The sequence below is a fragment of the Cnephaeus nilssonii genome (assembly GCF_951640355.1).
Source record: "Cnephaeus nilssonii genome assembly, chromosome: 21".
NCBI classification, from domain to species: Eukaryota; Metazoa; Chordata; class Mammalia; order Chiroptera; family Vespertilionidae; genus Cnephaeus; species Cnephaeus nilssonii.
This window is the reverse complement of record NC_137092.1, coordinates 31,423,775-31,448,851: the sequence shown is the minus strand read 5'-3', so window position 1 is coordinate 31,448,851 and position 25,077 is coordinate 31,423,775. Positions and strand designations below refer to the sequence as shown.

At 50.0% G+C, this 25,077-nt stretch overlaps 1 protein-coding gene across 1 annotated transcript in view; it reads left to right on the top strand.

Moving 5' to 3' along the window:
* The window catches only part of CAMK1G (calcium/calmodulin dependent protein kinase IG), a 29,098-nt gene extending 4,021 nt beyond the window's left edge, over positions 1 to 25,077 (top strand). The window contains exons 2-13 of the mRNA XM_079761863.1: positions 7,306 to 7,426; positions 11,411 to 11,539; positions 14,701 to 14,775; positions 16,932 to 17,070; positions 17,730 to 17,853; positions 19,097 to 19,172; positions 20,497 to 20,609; positions 21,349 to 21,427; positions 22,854 to 22,941; positions 23,174 to 23,595; positions 24,700 to 24,814; positions 24,966 to 25,077. Coding sequence (XP_079617989.1) covers positions 7,335 to 7,426; positions 11,411 to 11,539; positions 14,701 to 14,775; positions 16,932 to 17,070; positions 17,730 to 17,853; positions 19,097 to 19,172; positions 20,497 to 20,609; positions 21,349 to 21,427; positions 22,854 to 22,941; positions 23,174 to 23,595; positions 24,700 to 24,790 — 1,428 coding nt within the window. The 5' untranslated portion in view covers positions 7,306 to 7,334 and the 3' untranslated portion in view covers positions 24,791 to 24,814; positions 24,966 to 25,077. The remainder of the gene's footprint in view (positions 1 to 7,305; positions 7,427 to 11,410; positions 11,540 to 14,700; positions 14,776 to 16,931; positions 17,071 to 17,729; positions 17,854 to 19,096; positions 19,173 to 20,496; positions 20,610 to 21,348; positions 21,428 to 22,853; positions 22,942 to 23,173; positions 23,596 to 24,699; positions 24,815 to 24,965) is intronic.

Here is a 25,077-nt window from a genome sequence, read left to right as displayed (position 1 = left end):
GCTAATGTGGCTCATTAAAGACACCTGCTGCAGAGGCAGAACATCCACTTCGCTCAGAATCTCCTGGGACTAATAATATTCTAAAAAACAAACTTCAGGGAAACTTAATGTACTCCTGTCTCTTTTCACCAAGAGGAGAGGTGGAAGCCCAGAGATGTCCAGTGATCTGCCTGGGGCTGCACAGCTCCTCGGTGCCAAGTCAAGACTGCAGCCGGAACTTGAGTTCTTTCTAGTGCTTGTCTCACAATCCAGAGTGTGATGGGAAGTCTGGTATGGGCTCGAGTCCAGGAAATGGCGGGGCCTGGGCACGAAAGCATCCCAGCTTTAGCCTTGCAGGCCCTTTATAACCAGAGTGCCCCAGCCTGGAGGCAGATAGCCAGATAGCACATTCTTTATTTTGTTTTGTTAATCCTTATCAGAAGGTAATTTTTTCCCACTGATTTTTAGAGACAGTGGAAGGAAGGGAGGGTGGGATGGGGAGAGAGAGAGAGAGAGAGAGAGAGAGAGAGAGAGAGAGAGAGAAGAAACATTAATGTAAGAGAGACATATCGATTGGTTGCCTCCCACACACACCCGGACCAGGGCCGGGATCGAACCTGCAATCCTGGCATGTGCCCTTGACCGGGAGCTGAACCCACAGAGAGCATATGTGGGCCGACGCTGTGATCACAGAGCCACGCAAGCCAGGGCAGACAGCACATTCTTATGACAGATGATCCAACTGATAACCTCCCCCTCAAGACCTGCAGGCCTTTCTGAGTCATGATCCAAAGTCATGGAAAACTGTGGAAACACAAGGCAGTCTTGGGGTGGCCTGACTCCTCTGAGGAGCCTGACAGGGCCATATGGTCCCTCAGGAAGGCTCTGAGGCCTGCTCACCATGCCCCCGTGAGAGCGCCGGGGAAGGCAGGTGCCTCTTCCTGTAGGTGGAGCTGAGCGCCATTACCTGCGGGCTGAAGGCTGCAGAGGTGCTGCTCAAAGATCCTCTCCTTCATTGTCCCCATCTCTTAGTTTGTGGTGTCCAGACTGGGAGCTGGACTGTGGATTGGCTAACACATTGCATTGAGTTGAATTAAATTGAATGCCTCTGGGTTAAAACCCGATGCCCCCAAGACTCTGGGATATCTTGTCAGGAGGGGTGACACTCATAAGCAATTAGCTCAGCTGGTTGATTTAATAAGCAGAGTCCTGAGTGGCTGTGACTCAAAATAGGAAATTTTTGATAAGGAGGTTACATGGAGCAAGGCAGGCAGGAGTGAGGGTCCAGAGAGAGGCTCCAGGGCCATGTGGGGCCACAGGTGGCCTGGCACCTTTGGAGGACAGTGATGACAGTGAGGAGGCCACCGAAGATAAGTTCATCTGCCTTGCAGTTCTGTCTGGGCGCCTGGGAAGGAGAGAAAGACAGGGGCGACCCACGGAAGAAGCAGATGAAGTAGTTGGTTTGCAATGTGAAGGACGCCTGCCTCTTGGGCTCCCAGCCCAAGATCTCTCACCAGCACCTCATACGCAGCCAGGCTGGATTGCACAGCCTGTTCCCAGAAGCTCAGAAAGGCCTGCTCAGAGGCAGTGTCCACCCCCAAGATCATGTGTTCTGCCTTCGGGAAGAACTTTTCCCTCTGGAGTCTCCTCCCAGCTGTGAAATCTTCCCCCCAGAAATCAAGAAGACCATCCAAAAAATACGATTGAGTACTAAGTAGCTGGAGGCAGGCGCTGAGCTAGGCCCAAGGGAGACAAGGAAATGGACCAGGTCTTTGTCCGTAAGGAGTTGATTTCTAGTGAAGCTATGAGCTCAAACAAACCAACAGGAGAATTTCCCATTGCCAGACGTGTTACAGAAGACCGGCTCAGGCTGACATTATAGAGGAACTTTGGCGGGAGCCGGGGCGGGGGGGGGGGGGGGGGGGGGGGGGGAAGATGACTCTAGATAGAATGGCCGGGAATGGAGCGGGGGGGGGGGGGGAGGGGGGGCTCTTCAAGTGTCCCAGGAAGGTTCTGCTGACCAAGAACTGGACCTAGAGCCCAGCTGTCTGTCCCAGAAGTGATGATGATGACAAAGAAGGCAAGTTGATTCTGCCCTCTCTGCTGCTATGCCTTAGGCAGGGTCTCACGGCGAGAGCTTAGAGAGGAGTTCCTACCGCCTGCCCTTCCCAGGGTGCAGGGCTCCCTGATGCTGTTCCTCACTAGAACAATATCAAGACTACATCTCCCCCCCTCCCTGCCCCCAGCTTCAACACCCATCTGAAGTCCAATTCCTGTGCAAAGCGACCACTGATCAAGCCCCCTTCCCCACCCAACCCTCACCCCGGGGCTCTGCTCCTCACTCACTCATTTAACAAATATGGGCCAGACCCTTAGTATGTCCCAGTCTCAGTACCAGGGACTAGAAATTCCAATATGAGGAATGTATGGCCCCTGCCCTTTAAGCACGCGCATTCTGGTGAGGGAAACCCACATGTAAGCAGTCAGCCTGCAGTCAGCCTCTGAACCATTTTGGCCCTGACCCAATGTGCTCATTCATTTGCCAACTCCCATCCACTGGTCCGTGTTCTTAGGTATTTATTTATATGCCTCTGCTTGGTCTTTTCAACTTGATTGTAAGCACTTTCCAGGGTAACCTCATGTCCTAAAAAATGTCTATATTTAGTCCAGTGGGTATACAGGAGGTACTCCATAAATGCATGTCGAATGAAGAAGGGGTGTTACCTCCACAACCCAAAGATGGTACCATGTAATGAGGCCATTTCCTTTGCGGGGACCATTTTGCAGAACAGTCTGAAGGGCAGGCCCTGTTGAGGAGTGAGGGGCCCAAGCCAGCCCCGAATGCCAGCATCCGCTCTCCTGAGCTGCCTGGGGAAATCAGCTCTAACTCTCAGAGAAGCCTGCAGTGGCTGTTGTGGAGCTTTGGAGCCCAATAGAAATTATTGCAGAAACAGAGAGGTGGGGTGAACTTTGGAAACAAATGAGAGCAATAGTGGAGCTTCGACCTTTTCTGAATTTGTTCTATTTCCCTCTGAAAGGGCCTTGAGGTTTCTCTGCGGCTAAGCAGGGGCGGGAATGAAGCAGGGGTTCAGATCCGGCCCGGACTTTTTCATGTAGCTCTGAAGATGGAACTAAATTGTTAGCATTGAGTGTATGGGAGGAGGGGTGGGCGGGAAAGATGTTTGCTTATAGCCTAGCTTAAGCTAAGAATACGATGTTTTAAGAAGCTATTTAAAAGAGATGGGGAAGAAGGAACAGCGAGTACAGATCTGCTAATGAGGTAGCGATGCCTCCTGGAGAGCAAGCAAGCCGTCATTCCATGGGGGGTCCACCAGGGGGAGTGACGGCCGCCCAGCTGAAGGCCACAAGTGGAAAGAAGGCTTTTGATTCGCTCCCTCCCTGGAAAAGCTGTCTGTCGGCAGCCCTGTTCTTTGGAAGGGGAAAGAGCCAGAGAAAGAGACCCACACACACTGACCCTGTTGATCCGGTTCCCTTTAACACCCACCCTGTGTTCCCACATGTTTCCAGACTTCTCAGCTACAGTATGTCTACACGGTAGGAAGCGTTTGGCCCAAGCCCAGATGCCAACCGCTCTGCTAAGTGGAAGCTGCTAGATCTGGGGCTAAGAATCTACAGAATCATATCTGGCTAAAGATAGCCCTCTTGTAATATTTCATCTTCCTCAAAGTAGTCTCTGCCAATCAGGGCCCATTTGTCTCCACCTTGTAGACTGCCCTCAAAGTCCAGGGTGAGGCCTCCCCTGGCCGGTGCTGTGGTCCCTCTGGGCTGCCACAAGCCAAAAGGAGCAAATCAACAAATGAGCCCAAAGGTGCCAGCACGAGCCACCAGATCTACACTCGTCTGTTTCAAATGTGTTTTTTCTTAATTATATAGCCAGGTTGCAAATTTACACACTATACTAAAATGTGTAAAGAAATTACAGATTCTTTATTTCTTATAAAAATCGTATGCCCAGCCAGTGTGGCTCAGTGGTTGAGCATCAACCTATGAACCAGGAGGTCACAGTTTGATTCTGGTCAGGGCACATGCCCACGTTCGGGCTGAGTCCCTAGTGGGGGCATACAAGAGGCACCCGGTCAATGATTCTCTCTCATCGTTGATGTTTCTGTCTCTCTCTCCCTCTTTCTTCCTCTCTGAAATCAATAAAAAGATATTTTAAAGAAAAAAAATCTTACCCGCCAGGCAGCAAAAAGGAAATAGGAAACTTCACATTTGAACTTGTCCATTATAACATCTCAGATTTAATAAAGAGTCTCATTTAGCCCTTTATAAAGTGTCTCTCAGGAAAACACAGCCTTGGATGGCCTTTCCTCCTCCTGTTCTAGTTCAAGGTGGCATTTCCGTTATAAGGCACTCGATCTAGTTTTAGTATGGGAGAGGGGGGCATCAGACTTGCCAGGGACCTCGAATCCCAGCTGTCTGGAATCTCGTCAGAAACTGACTAGTGGCCTCTGAGGTGTGACTGGTCTCATCTGGCCCATGGAATGTCATGCTGACACCCTCCCCTGAAGGCCCTGATCTCAGCCATTTGCTGTCACCTGAGACTCCCTGATTATAGTCAGTCTCTTCATCCAGACCCCACGTGACATCCCCTCTAGCAGCAATAGATCCCCTCACCAGGGCCATGGGCAGAGGGGAGCTGATAAATGTTTTGTTTGTTTGTTTGCTTCTTTGTGTTTCGATAAATGCTTAACATCTGGTCCTTGGAGGGTGGAGGGAAGAGTGGGGAAACACCCTGATTGTAGCATTTGCCTGTTTCCATGGTGTAAATACTCCCAGGATGGCTAACAACATGAGGCTATAAGCATGTGGCCGAGAACAGACATGCACAGTCAGCTGCCATGAGGTGGTACAGGCCCTGGGCTACTTCTGCAGATCTTGCGACTCCGTCTTGCTCAGCTTCTCCCTCTAGGTCTGCCCCATAGGTACGTTCTGACCTCTCAGATGGGGCTGCAGCCAGAGTTGCCCCTAGGCTTAGGGTCTCCCACCAGTGGGGCCCTGGGAAGCCCACCCATCTGTTCCTGGATGGATGCTAGCAAAGGTGTGTGCTTCTGACAACTACACCCCCTGTCTCCCCATCTCCTTCCCAGGATCCACCCAGGCCCAAAGTAGCAGTCTTTCCATGCCTTGTCCTCTCTAGCAAGGACCTCACTGTGTCACATTCTTCTTATTCTCAGGGTCTAAGCCTCACAGTTATGTCTAATGGCACAAGAGGTTTCCTTCTATGCTATAGAACCTATTTTATGACATAAGTCCTCCACATGGGTATGACCAGGAATGAAAAACCATCAACTTTATATTCCCCAACTAATATCTCTGTTACAACTGTTTAATACAGGTGAGACAGTTTGCTAAGTCTCTGTGTACACCATTTGATTTATTCTTCACCATAACCAGAAGGGGTGTTGTCCCCATTTTACAGATGAGTTAATGGACTCAACAAGGTTATTAACCTGATTAAGGCAATTTAACTAGTAACTAGTGGAGATAGGATTTAAACTCAGGTTAACCTCCAAGCCTATGCTCTTTATCTAATGCTAAATTGTGTAGGCACCAACTTTATCTTTCTTCTATAGTTATTAGAAGACCCCATGGATTTTACTGGCATTTTTTTTTAATGAGGAAGGAGGGACATTGCCTGAGACATACAGTCATTAGACATACTTTCCTCTTTGTGTCTCACTCACCATCCACAGAAACTCAGGACCTCTTCATGCAGAGAGTCCCAACCCTACTCCCCCAATCACACCCCAAGAACATGATTCTCTCTAGTAATCATGACCTCCGAAAGGGTACCATCACCCCAGGATGCTCCTACCAGAAGCATGAGAGTCAGTCTAGACTCCTCTTACCCCAACTTAGACACATCACCTAGTGTCGTAGAAAACTGGAGCTCCGGAATATATCCCAGGTCCACCCACTTCCCTCCTTCCCTACCACCATGGTCCCTACCTACCATCTCTCGCATAGGTTTCTGCCTATTCTCCATGGGTCAATCTCTGCCCCTCCACTCCATTCTCCACAGAGCAGCTAGAGTGAGCTCTTTAAAACCTTAGTGGTCTAATTTAGCTCTCTTGCCAAAAATCCTTCAATGTCTCCCAGTCTCACTAAGAAGAAATTCCAATATCTAACGAAATCTGTAAGGCCTTCTAAGGTCTGCCCTATGCCCACCTCTCCCTGCCTCCCACTGCGCCATGCCAAGCAGAGTTCAGTCTACTCCAGCTGCACGTCTCTTCAGTCCTTTGGGCTCTTCCCCCCCCCCCCCCCCCCCCCCCCCCCCCGAGGACTTTCACATTCTAGTCCTTCCACCAAAAGGCCCCTTCCCACACTCTGTGTTTGACTGGCTTCTTCCCAAACTTCTGATCTCACCTGAAATACGACCTGCTCAGAGAGGCCGCCCCTGACCTTTCTCTAAAGAAGACCTGCTCTGTTGGTCTCTATTCCAAGCCCGGGTTTTGTTCTTATGTGGTTTCCCCACACTGTGCACATGTTAAGTTCACTTGCTCGTTGCCCATCTCCTCAAGCCTGCCAGCCCCAGGGAAGCTGTGTTTTTCATCAGGACACAGCCAGCCCCTGACACGGCATAGGTGTCAACCATGGAATGCCTGTGGTAACTCCAGAACTCTGATATTAAAGTCAGGACCTGATTCAGTTCAGATTCTAATGAATAACTACTTCCCAGCACTGTGCTAAATGTTGTGGGAGTTGCAGAGGGAACACTGTGCTCATTCATCCAGCATCCATGTGTTTAATCCATAGCAGGTAGGACAGATGTGGGAATAGTGATGGTTGGGGGTTCGGGGAGGTAGCAGAGTTGGGATAATAGAAAAGGAAGTTGGGCTGACTCAGCAATGTGAATAAACACCTTGGGGATCACCTGGTAACACAGGAAATGCCTTAGCTCAGCCCAGGTGGATAAAGCCAAGTTCATCGATGCGTATAGACAAAATAGAGTTGCCCCCACAGACTAGACTCTGAACTCGAGCGTGTGGCAAGCACAGTGGGCATGTTGGTAGACACTCAAAGCCTAGCCAGCGTGGCTCAGTGGTTGAGTGTCGACCTATGAACCAGGAGGTCACGGTTTGATTCCAGGTCAGGGCACCTGCCCCAGGTGGTGGGCTCCATCCCCCAAGGAGGGGGTGAACAGGAGGCAGCCGATCTATGATTCTCTCTCATCCTTGATGTTTCTATCTCCCTCTCCTTTCCTCTCTGGAATCAGTAAAAATATAAATTCTTTTTACAACTCATCTCATTTTACTTGAGAAACTAGCCGAGCTGACCCTTTCTTCCCCTCCTCAAACAAAGCATCCCCGGAAGCTTCAACTCTGGAGGCGATGGGTCGGAAGGAAGAAGATGACTGCAGCTCCTGGAAGAAACAGACGACCAACATCCGGAAAACCTTCATCTTCATGGAGGTGCTGGGATCGTGAGTGTGGGGCTGGGAGCCGAGGGAGTGGCTGGGGCACCTCCTGGGGGAGGGGGGCGGGGTGGGGCGAGGGCTGGGAAGAAGTTGTTCCAGGCCAGCAGAGACTGATCAATCGGGACATCATCTCAGCAGCTCCAAGGGACCGAGGGCAGTGGAGAAGGGGCCGGCGGTGGAGAGTAGGGAAGGTACCTCGGGATAATACAGAGGACGGTTTCGTACACTGGAGCCCCCAGGGAAAAGGCCCCTCCCCAGCTTCTGTCTCCTGCCCTGCTCCCGGGGACCCTGCCTATGTCCATAGCTGCCACAGCCCTTGGGTCCTCACCCTGGTCAGAGGAAAGAGACTTTCTGGAGCACTGGTGGAGGGTCAGTGACCCTAGCGCCTCCCTGGGCCTCCTCGCCCAGCTTCTTCATCTCCCCGGGCAGTGAAAGGGCAACCCCGCTGTCTGCTGGAGATGGAAGAAAACGTGCTTTGCAGGCTAAGCCCGGATGGGTGCGCACACCTGGATCAGCTCCGCACCCCACCAGCGCCTCTGCTCCCTGGCTCAGTGCTGTGTTGGGAAACTAAAGTCACGCTGCAGCCCACACTCCCGCCAGTCCCCGGGTGTCTATGCCTCTGCCCCTTGACAATGATTACCCGGCTGGCGGAGCAGAGCCGGCTCGGCTGCAGCTGACTCTCCACTTGGCCCTGCCTCTCCTCCGGGAGGGCTCAGGCTCTGACGCAGGCTGGGAGCACCTCCGGGCCACCAGCCCCATCGCCTGAGAACCCCAGCTGGTCAGCTAATTAGTCTGGGCTAATTGGCCCAGGGGCCTGGGGAAGTGAGGGGCAGTTAGTGGGCTCTCCATGAAAGCAAGCTCTGCCTTGGGCCAGCTGGGCAGAGTTTAGCTCCCTCTGCCTTGGCTAGGAGGCAGTGACCTCGGGCAGCGAGGGCTGGCCACACTCACCATAGATGGAGAGGAGCAGGCTGGGTCCTGAGAGCAGGTCTCTGCACCCCCCGCCCCCCCCCCCCCCCCCCCCCCCGCCCAGGCCAGGGCTGCGCTCTGTGCGCACAGAAGGGTCCCAGCGGCGGTGCCAGTCATCAAAGCACGGGCCCTCCATCAAGGGCCTTTGCCAAGACGGGGGTGGCTAGAGAGGGGGCTTTTGGCAGAAGAGAGAGGAACAAGACTCGTGAGTGAATCTGAAACGGTTTGCTAAGCAGCCCAAAAATCAAGAGAAGGAGGGAGAAGGACGCCTGGGTGGACAGAAGCTTATTCACCGTCTGCCCAGACTTGGGCGGTAGGACTATGGAAGACAGACAGGCTGCCACGTGGCGCTCAGGGAGACCGGCCGCAGCAGCTACTAAACCCCGCACATCAGAGCCACTGGAGCTTAGCCCTCTAACGGATAGCTGCGGAAATGCTTAAGAAAAGGCGAAATAATAGTTCAACATCAACATACCCCCCTCTACATTCAACAGTTGTTAACACTTCACTATATTTGTTTTATACACACACACACACACACACACACACACACACACACACACATTTGTACACTGGTTGCAAACATCATCACACATCACTTCCGAATCCTTCTGTCTGCATCTCCTAGGAATAAAAGCATTTTCTTCCATATCCACAATATCATGTTCACCCTCAAAAAATAATCTGCTATTATTTTAGCCCAGGCAATGTTTTGAAAAACAAAACAAAACAAAAACAGATTCCTGGCCGCAGGGATTTGGAAAGACAGAAACCCAGCAGCCAGGAATCTATATTTGAAGTGTTTCCAGTGGCTCTCACGTATCCAGCCCCACAGTGATTTGGGGCAACCAGGAGGGCAAGATAGGGTCAAGTCACTGCTTAGCAGCTAGGGCTGAGGAGAAGCTAAGGAGAAAGCTCCTCTGTGTGCTCAGGAGGGGGACAGGCAGCCCGGGCTGCAGACCCCACAGCTGACCCAGGGGAGGCGCTGTGGGGAGGGGAGCAGGGGGCAGAGCAGACTCCCCCATGGGGGATGCCCCAGAATCCCAGGCCAAAGGCCCCTTCTCTCCAGCCTTTGGCTCCTCTGCAACAACCCACCAGCGAGAACAGGCTTTTGCTAAATCTGCCCAGACACCACCCACAATTCCAGGCCCTGGGACAACTGTAGGGACCCTGGGCAAAGCTAGTCTGTAGCAGGAGGTCTGTCACCCAAGGTCCAGGCCGCCTCCTTTCACTGCCCAGGAAAACATTTCTCCTTGGCCCCTGCCCCCACCTCTGGCAGCACCCAGGCTCCCAGCAGGAGCGGAGAGCTACTCAGAGCAGGAAATGCAAACCAGAACTATTGAAGCCATTACTCCTGGCTCTGAAGGCTCTGCCTGTCTTGCCTCCTGACCCGAACAACCTTGACTGCTTAAAACTAGCTCTCTGCTCCCCAATCTGACAGTCTGACAGATGGCACAATTAAGTCTTCCAATCCCTCTCCTCTGTCACACACACTCACACACACACACACAGACACACACACACTCACACACACACATACACAGACACACACACACACACAGTAGAAAGCAGCCTGGGGCAGAAAAGCAATAACATCACTTCCGATTGCCACAACAGGTGCCACGGACACGCACCTTGATGTAAATTACACCCCAGAAAGGCCTCAATTTGATCTCATTGCACAAGAGGGCCCAGAGCAGGTGTCAGCTTTGAAATTGGGGGATCATTCATGTGTGGTTGTAAAGGTAAAGGTGGAAGAAGCTCTCTGGGTAGACCCTACAAAGTCACAGCTGTCAAGGCCACGTTTCTCAACTCTCTCCTTTTATGAATAAGGACAGTGGAGTCTCACCCCTATCTGCTGCTCCCCACCTCCATGCTTTCTCATGCCTCTTCCCCACCCCCACTTGAAACACCACTTTCAAGTGTTTCTCTCCCTCCACTCCCCCACTGGACTAACTCTCATTCATTCCTTTAAACTTGAGCCAGGGTGTTCTTAAGTCAACAGCTATGAATTACATCCTCCTCAGCTATCCCAAATCGTCACTGTACACATTAGGAAAAATCGCCCTTTTCTCTAGCCTACTGTCTGCTGGGGGTGGTGGGGGAGATGTTGTAATAATTATGATATAAAGCCATGGTCGGCAAACTGTGGCTCGCGAGCCACATGCGGCTCTTTGGCCCCTTGAGTGTGGCTCTTCCACAAAATACCATGGCCTCGGCGAGTCTATTTTGAAGAAGTGGCATTAGAAGAAGTTTAAGTTTAAAAAATTTTGGCTCTCAAAAGAAATTTCAATCGTTGTACTGTTGATATTTGGCTCTGTTGACTAATGAGTTTGCCGACCACTGATATAAAGCATACAGTGGCTCCAAGGTGAATGGCATCTGCTGGAACTGGCAGCACACACCCAGCCCAACCATAGTAGGGGCCATGTCTTAAGTCTCCGTTTTCGGTGCTCTCATAATACCTCCTGCTTATCTGTAAGTGTCTGTCTCTCACACTAGATTCTAAGCTAGAGAGAGAAAGATAGAAATATCAGTGATGAGAGAGAATCATTGATCAGCTGCCTCTGCAGGCCCCCTACTAGGGATTGAGTCCCCAACCCAGGCATGTGCCCTGACCAGGAATTGAACCGTGACCTCCTGGTTCATAGGTCGATGCTCAACCACTGAGCCACACCAGCTGGGCTGCAGTGACCTCTCTTTAATGAGTTTCCCAAGAGAAGAAATCTCTCCAAAGCAAAGCAGAGTCTCTGGGAGTCCTTCCCAAATTATAGAGCCAGGAAATAGGACCGTATAGTCCCTAAGTCTGTAACAGAATCTTTTTCTTTCCCACGTGGTGGATGAAAGAGAGGGCACAATGGCATGTCAGATAGGTTCTGCCATCAACAGTTCATCAGGTGCCCATAATGACAATGGAAACTAATGACCTGCCCCATCTTCCTTCATTGACACTTCGGTTTTGCCTCCAACAATGCTCTCTAGCCAGCCAGCACTAATTTTTATTTCCCCGTGTCTTCTACTCAGAGGAGCTTTCTCGGAAGTTTTCCTGGTGAAGCAAAGGGTGACTGGGAAGCTCTTTGCCCTGAAGTGCATCAAGAAGTCACCGGCATTCCGGGACAGCAGCCTCGAGAATGAGATCGCTGTGCTGAAAAAGTAAGTGGGTCTTAGGGTTGGCTGAGTACAACTGTGGGGTCACATCATTTCCTTCACAAATCACCTTCGAGAAGGTCCGGGGCTGGGTTTTTCATACCAAAAGGCATTGCTCTCTTTGATTGAGCTAATGGGTCAGTTTGATTAACCAGCTAAGTTTAGCCAAAAATCTGTCTTGGCTGACTTTTTTTCTCCAGCCAGTTGTCTAGTGAACCAACAGGTAGCAGAGCTGGTTTGTGCACATAGACCAGAGGGTAATTATCTCAAAGGAACAAACTTCAGTTGAAGGCCAACCCTAGGAAGAATTGACAAGTAAAGAAGCAGTGTAAAACTTGGAAATGAACCTCAATTTGTTCCAAATCAAATGTAGGGTTAATGCCCTAAGCATCATGATGGAGGCTACACTAATAAATCATAATGTTTACAGCAGGGCTTGTTGTGGGATTCCTTTGGTGTGCAAAAAAGTGTAGTCGTCATCAGGACCACAAGGATGAAGCCAACAAAATTCCTTACCCTCAGGAGCTCACATTTTCTGGATAGAGACAGGAGTACTCGTAGCAAACCATACTCCCATTAGATGTGACTCACACTAGCAGAAGGCAGAGTTTGAAGGAGACAGGGATTCATTTTGCCTGCATGTGTTTTTTTATAAGGACTATTAGGTACATTTTCAAAGAAGAGGAATCTTGATGGATGAGTAGAATTTTATGGAGGCAGGAGGGGCAATGCAGGAAGGGAATTCAGACTGAGAATAACATAAGCTTTCATGTAGAATCATGGAGTTGCAAGGGGTGTTGGGGAAGAGTAAGTATTGGAAGCCCCTGAACTTGTTATCAAGGGACAGGAGATAAAACCAAATGGTCAAGTGGGACCTGATTATAAAGGGTCTTGGCTGTCATGATGAAGACTGTTGACTTTATTCTGTGGGCAAAGAAAAGTCATCAAATGATTTTAAGTAAGAAGTCACATAATCAGATTACTACTTAGAAATCCTGTATTAAGCCAGGAATGGAGAATGCCAGCCTAGAGGATGGGAGATCAATTACACGACTTTCTCAAGCGAAGAGGATACAAGCAAAATAGTGGCAGGATCATGTAATGGCCAGAAGACCAAGGTTAGGAGGCATTTCAGAGAGAGAAGTGATTGAGTTGGGGTTGACTGGTAAGAATACAAAAGAAAAAAGCATTAAAAATGACTCTGAGATTGAGTGATTAAGTGGACAGTAATATCATCCTTGGGATAGAAAGCAAAAAGGATGTCTAGGCTTGGAGGAAATAGAAAGAAATTGATTGGAGCACAATGAATATAAGTATCCACTTATCTCTACATGAAGATATCTGGTAGGATGTTAAAGATATAGGTCTGGGCTTCAGGGAGATTAAAGCAGAGAGAGCCAGGTTGGTGTGGCTCAGTGGTTGAGTATTGACCCATGAACCAGGAGGTTAGGGTTTGATTCCTGGTCAGGGCACATGCCTGGTTGCAGGCTTGATCCAGTAGGAGGCGTGCAGGAGGCAGCCGATCAATAATTCTCTCTCATCATTGATGTTTCTCTCTCTTCCTCTCTCTGAAATCAATAAAAATATTTGTTTAAAGCAGAGAGGGACTCTAGACTCATTGAAAGCAAGGTGGTCTTTGATATTATTGCATTGTATCATCAGTCCCTAACAGCACAGATACATAGACAGCCATAAACACTTGTTCAGTGAGTGAATCATCAACAAATTGATGTTAGTTTTGTCAGCTTATACGTATAATTCAATCCATCAGATCACTATTGCAAGAAGTCTATGTTTTTAGAAATGTCTAAAAGATGATAGGTATTATTAAGTACTAGAAACCCGGTGCACAAAATTCGTGCACAGGTAGGGTCCCTAGGCCTGGCCAGTGATCAGGGCCAATCAGGGCCTCCCTTCCCCGGCTGCCAGCTGCCAGCCGGGGCCTCCCTTCATTCCATGCCACCCCCTGGTGGTCAGCACACATCATAGAGAGCAATAGAACTCCCGGTCTCCTGGTAGAACTCCTGCGGGGACACTTTGCATATTAGCCTTTTATATATATAGATGTGCTTACTACTCCCCAGACACTGTGCTAAGCATTTGACATGTATTTTTTAAATACTTATATAACCCTATAAGACAGATCTTTGAAGATGAGGAAAGTGAGGCTTAGAAGATTTGAGTAAGCCAGTCAAAGTTACCCAATTAATAAATGCCTGAGCTAGATCTGAACAACTGACTTAGAGTCTAAGTTCTTAACCCCTGTGTTGCACAACCATGAGTCAAACTTCCTAGAAATTTTCTTCCTGGACAGCCATGCACTGAATTGCTGATTGGAAAGCCAAGCCCTCAGCTAATATGATTATTCTGCTTGCCTCCGCCTCTGAGTAATCCCAGCAAAGGTCATCCAGGGCAAGATTTCCCCACCTCAGCTCTATTGACATTTTCGACCAGATCATTCTTTGTTGTGTTGGGGCTGCCCTGTGCATTGTAGGATGTTCAGCAGCGTTTCTGCTTCTGCCCAGTGAATGCCTGCAATATCTCTCCTGTCACCAGTCATAATAATCATAAATGCCTTTAGATATTGCCAGATGTCCTCTGAGGGACAAAACAGCCCTGACTGAGAATCATTGGTCTAAGACATCCTACCGAAATGAACCCCCAAATGAGCATCTACCTTCTCACAATATCCTGGAACAAAAAATTTGCAACATTTTCTCCATGGTTACCCATGAGGAGGCCTCGCTAACCTAAGTCCCTTCTGTTGTAGTAGCCTTTCTTCATGCAATGTTTCTGAAAGGGACCTGGATACTCATGTTGTATGTATAATTGAATGCTCCCTTAACCTTCCTCAGGTCTTTTAACTTTCTCTTTTGATCAAGTTGAAAGAAATCCTTAAAGTAACAAATGAAACATTTGTTCCCTAAAGGCAGGATGATCAATTATCCATTCAAAAATATGGACTGAGCACCACTCTGGGAATCTTTTCCTGGGATTTCTTTGTGATGGCCTATGTGTTAGAAAGGCTTCATAAGGACCCCATTCTTCCTAAATATTGTCATCAAAAGTCTCCAACAGAAATAAGAGTCTCTAGTTGGGCTGGGCCGGCATCCTTTGTCTAGATGACCTAAACCACATGCCTTTCACCATGACCTTACTTTCCCCAGGATCAAGCATGAAAACATCGTGACCCTGGAGGACATCTATGAGAGCACTACTCACTACTACCTGGTCATGCAGCTGTAAGTAAAGGGGACCTGCTTCCCCCACAGATGCCCATGGGGCCTCAGAGGCCTGGAGGAGGCTGGTTGGTGGTGAGGGAAGGATGGTGATTAAAAATCAAGAATTAGCTCAAGAGAATCTGAAATGCCAAGAGCCCTTTTAGGATCAGTATGCCTCTGGGTGTGGACCTGTTCTTTATGCATCCAGGGATAAAGCTAGGGTTGATTATTGAGTTGGTACCTACCAGCACAGCCTTACTAGTTGTTAAAATATTTCCTACCAGTCAGCAAGTAGCTGTGACTCTAACCTATCCATCCTTCCTTCTGGCCCAGTCCCTTCCCTCTGGACCTCCCCACAACCCTACAATTGAAGGGGTACTTCCTGGCAAAGCAGGGGCCTCTAGAACCCTTCTCTTGCCCTATGGCTTGAGTCCATTTTGACCAGTCATGTTGAGCAAACTGGATATTAAATGGTTTAACATCACTCCAGGGTAAAATTACTATGGGAGTAGAAGCCACAGGTCGATAGATTTTAATTCAATATAAAGAAAGACTTGCTCGAAAGGGAGTCACCCAAAGTTAAAAAAAAAAAGCTGTGATTGTGAGTGCATTCATGTGTAGGACTGAAATGTTGCCTCATTAGGAAGGTCTCCCCATCACTGTCATATCCAAATAGAGTTCTGCCTGAGGGTGGCTGCTTTAGGGTTGGTCAGTTTTCCCAAGGACTCAGCACTGGGCTCAGAGACACTACTTACAAAGTACACACACACTCAAACACACGCATCACTGCAATTTCAGCATAACTGGATGCAATGTTTCTGGCTGACAGGCTAATTCCTCAGAAACTCTAATGAACTAACTCTGGCCTCAGTAGCCTATCAACCCCTGGGCTCACCTGAGGCCCAGTGAATAGCAATAGCAAGCAGTCAAGGGAGTAAGGTTGGGGGAGGGCCCAGAGCATCATAACAAGTGAGCAGGGACCATGTGGCACTTCAATGAAGCCAGGATTATCACACAGTCATTCAGATGGCTAAGGGAGGCAGGAGGGTGGGAAGATTCAGAAGTCTCTGAAGAACCACCAAGCCTCCCAGAGCACCAGCCCCAGGACCCAGGATACTCTGAGTCAGGAGATCTTAGTTGTGGACAAAGAGTAACTTTCTCTCGTGGGCTTCCAGCTCCCATAACAGAGTCCAGAAGCAGAAGGAGTAGGATGTCATGCATTTTTATTGGAGAAATTCTACACCCTTAGTACCACATGGTCCTCACATGGGTGCAGAGCCACATCTTATGTCATGAGCAGTAGAAGGGGATTGGAGCCCCTGACTCGTGGTTGAAGTAGTCTGGGATATTTATCCCAGAGAAGGCCTTAAAAAAAGCATTTCAGTGCACACACCTGAAAAGATTCATGTGATAGAGGATGTTGTTTTTGTTCTGTGTGGCCCTCATGGGCCCAATGGTGGCATTACTGTATGCTGGTAGAAACTATAGGGAGTCGGTTCATCATAGAGCTAGAAATATTGAGGTGACAAAAGATGAAACAGTTTGTCTTAAAAGGTAGTGAGTTCTCTGTTGTCCAATACTTACTAGAAAACTTCTAAGCAAAAATAGTCTAGATGGGACTCAAGAGATGGGGGTCAGACTTGATCTTAAAAGTCCCCTAAATCCTAAGATACCATACCATGTGAGCCTCAAACTACCCCTACAACTCCACCCCATACTTTCACCTTTAGGTGGCCCAATTTGACAAAATGAGGAAAGAATTCCCAACATAAGCACAGAATCCTCATTTGCACACCTTCCCTTTGCCTGATTTCAGTTTCACTTCTCTCTTTCATCATTTCTTCTTCCCGGTGTCCTAGGCCGGGAGAGAAGGCAGATAAGAAATGTGTCCACAGAAAGGAATTACTGGCTTCTTGGGAAACCCTAACCAGGGGCATTTTACATTTCAAAGGACATATCCAGGGAGAGGTCAATGGTTGGCCCAAAGAAATGACTCCCTAGCGATATCACTCCAGGCACCTGAAGGAGGCATTCTGAGACTGGAGTGGCAGGTCCTCCTTGCGCAGTCAGGGGTACCTGTCTGTTTCGCCACAGCTGTGTCCCCATGACTACAGAGCAAACCCATTCATATGACCCGAAATAAGAGCTGGATTCCTGCCTTTGCCCTGTGCCCACAGTGTTTCTGGTGGGGAGCTCTTTGACCGGATCCTGGAGCGGGGTGTCTACACAGAGAAGGACGCCAGCCTGGTGATCCAACAGGTCTTGTCAGCCGTGAAATACCTCCACGAGAATGGCATCGTCCACAGAGACTTAAAGGTGCCAGGGTGGGCCCTCGTTGCAGGGGGGGAAGAGACAGAGAAATGATCCTTTAGGAAGGTGCAAGGGTCATGGGCAGTCTGAGCTCTGTAAAATGGAAAGGGCTGGACTGGCTCACCCCTAAGGTCCTTTCTGCCCTTAGATTGAACAAATTTTAGATGAATGAGCAATCATTGTCAATTTGTATCTTAGCCTTTTCCTGAACTTTTTTACCAGTCCTTACCCTATTTGGCTACCAAGATAATCCACAGGTTTCTGGGACCCAGCCACAGACATACTCAAATGTAACAAATACTTACTGAGGGTCAACATTGCACCAGGCATGTGCCAGACTTTGGAGAGGTCAGAGGTAGTTAACCAAAGGTTAATTCCTTCAAAAAACAGTCTTAGGGTAGTTGGGGAATGACGGGAGAGGGGGATTATTACCTTAAAGGCTATAAAGCTAAGCAAAGTCAAGGCCATAAGCAAAATACTGAATGATGGGGTACAGGAGTTGAGCGTGCAGGTAGGAGGCAGGAGAGAAGAGTGGGGGAGAGATGAGTCTGGCCTTGAAGTCAGGGGCCCAGGGTGCAGCTTCCTAAGAAATTATATATCAGGGAGGCGAAGAGATGTGTGTTTCAGATTATTATTATATACATGCTATTTCTCCTCCCCCACAGCCTGAAAACCTGCTGTACCTCACCCCTGAAGAGAATTCTAAGATCATGATCACAGACTTTGGTCTGTCCAAAATGGAACAGAGTGGTGTCATGTCCACTGCCTGTGGGACCCCAGGCTACGTTGGTGAGTCTGGGAGCAGGAGGCAGGATGACCAATTGGCTACATTTGACCACATAGATGTTATTCACAGAGAGGGATGTGATTCACAGTTGTGAGGAGACAGGGTTCAATTTCAGGGATGATCCAAGTAGAACAATCACTTACAGGGCCAGCCAATCCATTGATCTCTAAACTACCCCTGCTGCTCCCAAGCCCACATCTGAAAGACAGCCTACCCTAACTTCTGCCTTTATCTTTCAGGCTATACAACGGAGAGAGACAAGGTCACAAACTCAGAAACCTTTAGTCAGCGAAGGGTTGTCCACTAGCCCCCTTTCTTTTCTCCCACTTGAAAGGAAACCTCAGCCTCCCAAGTGTTGGTATCCTGGAGGCATAGTGCTGAGTTTGTATCTAAGGAACCCCCAAACCACACCTTAGGAAACTGGCAGAAGTGGGGCCTCCTGCCTAAGCAGGAGGCTTTCAGAGCCCCCCAAAAAGTAAGAGCAGGCAAGATACCAGGTGAGATCACTGGGGGAGAAAGCCCAGACTGAGAGCAGCCACTCCTGCCCCTTCCCCCTTAGCCAGTCCTCACCGGGTTGGGATTAGGAAGTGGGAAGTACAACCCCGACTCAACAGAGAGAATGGGCACTCTCCCTAAAAGAGAGGTTGGTACTTACCAGTAGGCATTTAGTCCCACTGGGCACAAAGCCCTGGTGTCTGATCAATTCAGAAGACAGATAGGTGCCCCAGAGCTCCCAATCAGTGGAAGACATGGCTCATTCCCTCGTGGAGCTCATGATCTGATTAGGCAGACTGAGCCCTGCCCTCAGAAGGCGCCACAGACTGATGGGACAGGTACAGCCGGCCCTCGGAGAGTTCCTCACTTAACACGGGAGACTCAGTCTCTACCTTCATGGAGATCCTGGTCTAGTCAAAGAGAATCCCTAACATGCAGATTTTTCCATAGCCTCTGCCCTGGGGATCCCCAATCTAAGTGGGCAGATACAGGACCTGCCTTCAGAAAGCACTCAGTCCAATGGGCGACACATAGCCCTGAGATCTTCAGTCTGAACAGTCATAGGCCCTGTCCTGGGGACCTCCTAGTTTGTTGGAAGAAGATGTAGTATGATGGGAAAGACACAGTCCCTGCCCTAGGGGAGTTTTCAGCCGCAATAAATCCTCTTCTCTAAGCCTCTTCCTGACCTTCAGCCCGCAACCCACCACGCTCTCGTCGTGCCCCAGGCTTGACTCTGCCTTTGGTTTGCAGCTCCGGAAGTGTTGGCCCAGAAACCCTACAGCAAAGCTGTGGATTGCTGGTCCATTGGCGTCATCACCTACATATTGTGAGTAGAAGCTGTCATTGGCTCAGTTCCTGGGAATTCTCAGAACCTGCTCACCCCCTCTTCTCCTGTCCTCTGTCTCAGCTCCTCAAGCGGCATCCACCTCCAAAGCACACACACACACACACACACACACACACACACACACACACACACGCTTGCACACACAGCTCCACCTGCCCTGGTGTCTACTAGGTAATGAAAACAGCTCAATAGGAACCCACTGTTCAGCCACCTGGTAGTCCGTCTTCCTGCCCCCTTTACTGCACGTGCTGAGTCCTGCTCTGCGGGATGAGCAGTGAAAAGGGGAGAGGCCAAGCGCAGCTCGGAAGCCACGTGGGCACAATGTTCACATCTAAGATTTTTCTCCTGGTGATGTCAGCCCAAGGCCACGCGATGGTCTGGGTGAACCTGGTCATTGCTCCTCCCCACACATTCCCAGGCTCTCCTTTCCAAACCTGCTTGCCACCTCTTCCCCTCCAGCCCTCCTCACCTGTAGCGAACTCTGCTCTTAGAAAAGTAACCTACTGTTTGTTATTTACCACTTGATGTGGATTCAGTTCTCTATTTCCTTAGCTTATGTCGAATAATGACTCTCATTCATTCATTTACTCAACAAATATTCACTGACTGTCTACCCTGTGCCAATCACTGGTATAGGTACTAAATAATAAAGAACAAAACAGCCTTTTAAATCCCTCATAAAGCTTACACTCAAGGATGGACATTCTACCATCCTTCTTAAAGATATTTTATATCGCCCTAACCGGTTTGGCTCAGTGGATAGAGCGTCAGCCTGTGGACCAAAGGGTCCTGGGTTTGATTCCAGTCAAGGGCACAGACCTTGGTTGCAGGCTCCTCCCAGGCCTGGGCCTTGGTCGTGGCTCATGCAGGAGGCAACCAATTGATGTGTTTCTCCCCACTCATTGTTTCTCTCTGTCTTTCCCTGTCTCTTCCACTCTCTCCAAGAATCAATGCAAAAATATCCTCTGGTGAGGATTACAAAAAAATGGGGGAGGGGGGGAGCGAAAGATATTTTCTATCATCTGGGAGTCAGGGGAGGTACAGGGAGAGGTGGCAAGGGTTTGGGGGAAGAATGTCCAAAGGGGCCTTCCAGGGCTGCCTGTTCCAAGCTTTGGTGCTGCATAAACACTTGATGGGACCTGCACTGTTCCTGAGTCAGAGGCAGACCCCCGTCCTGGTCACACTGCTGGGGGGGGGACCCTTGTTGCCTGCCTGTGTGCCTGGTGGGAGGCTGGCCCGTGGGGAGAGGCTGGCCCAGGAAGGAAGGGTTGTTCAGCAGCATGGCCCTCCTGTTCCCCTGCAGGTTGTGCGGGTATCCTCCTTTCTATGAAGAAACTGAGTCTAAGCTTTTTGAGAAGATCAAAGAAGGCTACTATGAGTTTGAGTCTCCATTCTGGGATGACATTTCTGAGTCAGGTAAGGCCGGTGGGTGTGAATGACAAGATAACAGGCTCAAGGCAGAGGCTGCCAAGAGAAAAGAGCTTAACAAAGGATGACAGCAAGCTCTTGAAAGTCCCTGGGGAATCTTACAGAAAACAGGCTGCCAGGGAGGGTAGAGAAATCTTTATCTGGTTCAAAGGCCAATATATTATGCACATCTAAGCTTCATGCTTTTGCTTTCCCTGGAGACAGAACCACAGTCTGCCTGGGAAAAGCAGGGAGGCAGTCCATAGGAGGGGGCAGGAGGCACAGCCAGGGGAGTCTTCCAGCAGGACTGGCAAAACCAAGGCCAAGTTTTGCCTTTTACACACCAAGACCAAGACCGTGCCACATCTCTGTGTGTGAAAGGCAATCATTGCATGTTGTTGGATCCATTATGTAGAGATCAGAGCTGGGAAAAGCCAGCACTCACATGTGTGCCCACGTGTGGGTGCTGGCCCCTGAATGGTGTAAATACACACGTTGATGCCTCGTGACGAGAGTTGGACGTGCGCTGCTACGTGGGTGAGGCTGAGGAGAGCCTCTCTTTGGTGCTTTATGGTGGGTTGTTGTTAGGTGGTTTGGATTTTTTTTTTATCTCTTTTTAAGACTTAAAATTGCCTCTTTGGAAGATTAGCTAAAAGATGCATTCACTGCCACCCACCAGCCGGAAGTGAATTTCCATCAGTCATGAAATCTGCTCCTTAGCTGCTGTGTCTTTGATTGCTCCTCTTAGCCAAGGATTTTATTTGCCACTTGCTGGAGAAAGACCCGAGTGAGCGGTACACCTGTGAGAAGGCCTTGAGGCACCCCTGGTGAGTGAGGAATGGGGTGGGTTCAATCTCCAACCCGTGGCTCCCCAGATACCACACTGACCTGTCCAATGGTATATTTCCCTGGAGTCTGCTTGCCCTGAGCTGTCTACTGTTGTGGCATTTGGGGAACATAGATGTATTCATTGGGTCCAGCCAGAGACGCAAACAGCATTTAATTAAGTGGGTTCTGACCCCAGGGTGGCGGCTGGGCCATCTAGTCAAGTGCAGAGGGCAGCAGCTAGGCTCTGTGTCAGCACTAGAGGGCAACACTCAGTTCTAGTTACCCAAGAGGCAGCTCTGTCTACTCTTCAGAGCATCATTTAACGCTACTCTACAGTCAAAACTGTTCCATATGAAGTGGTTTGAACATGATCACAATTCACGAAGTAGGTCAATAAAGTCTTGAAACACCTCCTTTTCTTCTTGCTACACCCCTGCTCAAGAATTTACAATAGCTCCCTATTTCCTACCACAGCAATCCCAGAATCCTTTGCCCAGATTTTCCCTAATCTGGCCTGACCTCCCACTTTACTTCCCAGGATTCCCAACACACCTTCTCTATTCCAGAAAAGCCCATGAGATATACTTCTGTCCCTGCCTTCCTCAGCCCCATATACCAAGCTCTTTCCGAATTGCACCTTGTGTTATACCATTTCCCCCACCTGGGAGGTCCTGCCTCTTGCCTTGCATGTAGCATCCTTCCGGATCCAGAATGGTCTCTGCCCTTCCCTGAAGCCATGGTTCCTCAGTCCATGGCGTGAAGCAAGGCTCCACACCCACACTGTAAGCCCCTAGGGGATCAGGACCACGTCTGTTCCCTCTCTGGGTCCCTTAGTACCTGCAAGTACTGTGCACATGGCACGTGTCTGAGGAACACTGAGAGACGCGTGAACAGGGGCTGAGGGGACAGGACAAGGGCCGCCTATATTGGGTGGCCTCACTGAGGAAGGTTTCCAGGAGGAGGTGGGTTCTGAGTGAACTTTTGAGCTAATGGATGGTGACAACCCAAGTGCCTCTGACCCAGCAGTCAGAAAACTTTTTATATAAAAAGCCAGATAGTGAATAGTTTAGGCTTTGCTGGCCATGCCACCTCTGTGGCAGCTAGTCTATCTGCTGTAGCATGGAAGCAGCCATAGCCCATCCCTGAATGAAGGGGCATGTCCGTGTCCTGGGAAGACTTTTTTTTACAAAATCAGCAATAGGTAGACTTGCTGATCCTACTCTATCTAAAGCAGATTTGGGTTTTGCCAAAGCACAGACCCCTGATGACTTTCCCAGGGGACAGAGGAGCTCGGATCCCAGCCTTCCCTGCTGTGGGCCACCCTCACCTTGGGCTCCACTTGGTTTAACCTGGACCTACATGCACAGTCTCCTGACTGAGTTCCCTTAGGCGTCCACTATCCAGGTGTCCCCTCTGCATCCACAGGATTAACGGAAACACAGCCCTCCACCGGGACATCTACCCATCAGTCAGCCTTCAGATCCAGAAGAACTTTGCCAAGAGCAAGTGGAGGGTAAGTGGTCCTCCCAGGAGCCCGCAGGCTGCTCTGGGCCCCTGGAGGCTGGGCTGGGGCAGGGCTAGTGGAGGGCTTTCCTTGAGGATTCCCAGTAGACACTGGCACTCCCTGGACCCTCTCTGCACTGAGAAGTGGGCATTTTGGTTTCAAGAGGCCACAGGGCAGAGGGAAAGTGAGCCCTGTGGTCCTCCGAGCCTGGAGATGGCCAAGGCCGGCCTTGTCTCCTTAGCAAGCCTTCAACGCAGCCGCCGTGGTGCACCACATGAGGAAGCTGCACATGAACCTGCACAGTCCCGGCGTCCGCCCCGAGGCGGAGAACAGGCCTCCCGTCATGAAAGCCTCAGAAGCTTTGAGACCCAGCTCCCCTGAGATCACCATTATTGAAGCCCCCGTCCTGGACCAGCGCGTGGCACTCCCTGCCCTGACCCGGCTGCCCTGCCAGCATAGCCTCCGGCCCACAGCTCCTGGTGGCAGGTCCCTCAACTGCCTGATCAACGGCTCCCTCCGCATCAGCAGCAGCCTGGTGCCCATGCAGCACGGGCCCCTGGCTGTGGGGCCCTGCGGCTGCTGCGCCAGCTGCTTGAGCATCGGGAGCAAAGCGAAGTCCTCCTACTGCTCGGAGCCCTCACTCTTCAAAAAGGCCAACAAAAAGTACGTGTTTTCTTTTCTTTTCTTTTTTAAATATGGTTTTATTGGTGCTTAGAGAGAACGGAAGGGAGAGGGCTAGAGAGATAGAAACATCCATGAGAGGGAAACATCATTGATCGGCTGCCTCCTGCACGCCCCCTAGTGGGGATTGAGCCTGCAAACCGGACATGTGCCCTTGCAGGGTATCGAACCAGTGACCTCTTGGTTCCTGGGTCAATGCTCAACCACTGAGCCATACCAGCCAGGCAAAAAGTATGTATTGTCACCCAAAGACAGAGGTCTTGCCCTACTCAGCCTGGGTCTGAAAGAACTCAGGCAACGAGCTAAAATAAATAGACCAAAGGATCTCTCCCACTCGAGGCAGCTCCGTAGGGTGGGAAGAGCTCTGGCTCAGGGGTCTAGGGAAATGCTGTCCTTCTCACCCACTAGCTGTGTGGCCATTAACAAATCAATGTCTCTATTTTGCTCATCTGTAAAATGGGTTCATTGAATTATATTTACCTGCTCAGCCTGCCTCACAGAGGCACTATAAAAGTTTGGTGAAGCAACAGGAATTATAAATGCCAGCAGAAACCTGGGCGTATGTGTGAATGAATGAGCATTAGATTCCTTGAGTTTCTGGGGTCTCGGTGTTTTGGGGGGAAGGAAGGGAGCTTGCTTGTCTTGTCTTTCCTGCAAGTTCTTGTACTTTCTGAACCGCCTAGAGCAAGCATGTCAAACTCAAAGGCTAACACAGGCCAAATAAATGAGGCATGCGGCCCATGGGCCGAGAGTTTGAAATGCGTGTCCTAGAGCCGTGGTCGGCAAACTCATTAGTCAACAGAGCCAAATATCAACAGTACAACGATTGAAATTTCTTTTGAGAGCCAAATTTTTTAAACTTCAACTTCTAACGCCACTTCTTCAAAATAGACTCGCCCAGGCCGTGGTATTTTGTGGAAGAGCCACACTCAAGGAGCCAAAGAGCCGCATGTGGCTCGCGAGCCGCGGTTTGCCGACCACTGGCCTAGAGGAAGGGCTGAGTGGATGCCACAGGCACTGGAAACTATCTGGGCTCTTCTTCCCGTGACAATGACATCATAGCCTGCCGCCCCACTTCCTCTCCAGGAACTTCAAGTCCGAGGTCCTGGTGCCCGTCAAAGCCAGCGGCAGCTCCCACTGCCGGGCGGGGCAGACTGGAGTCTGTCTCATTATGTGATCCCTGTGTCGCTGCAGCTTTCAGGTGAGGGGACTAGAGGCAGGAGGGCTGGGCGGGGAGCTTTGTCGGGGAGCTTCTACCCCAGAAGGAAAGCCCCATCCCAGAGTCTGAATAATGGGGTCTGAGGGGTACCAGCAGGGCACCCCCACTCCACCCTGCACCCTTTCCTCTGCAGGAGAGATGGCCAACTCTTCTCTGCTCCTCTGAACCTGGGTCTACTCTGCAGCAGGAGGAAGGGGAGCAAGCGGGGCAAGGCGTGGCAGGAGCAATTTCTGGTCAGAAGCAGC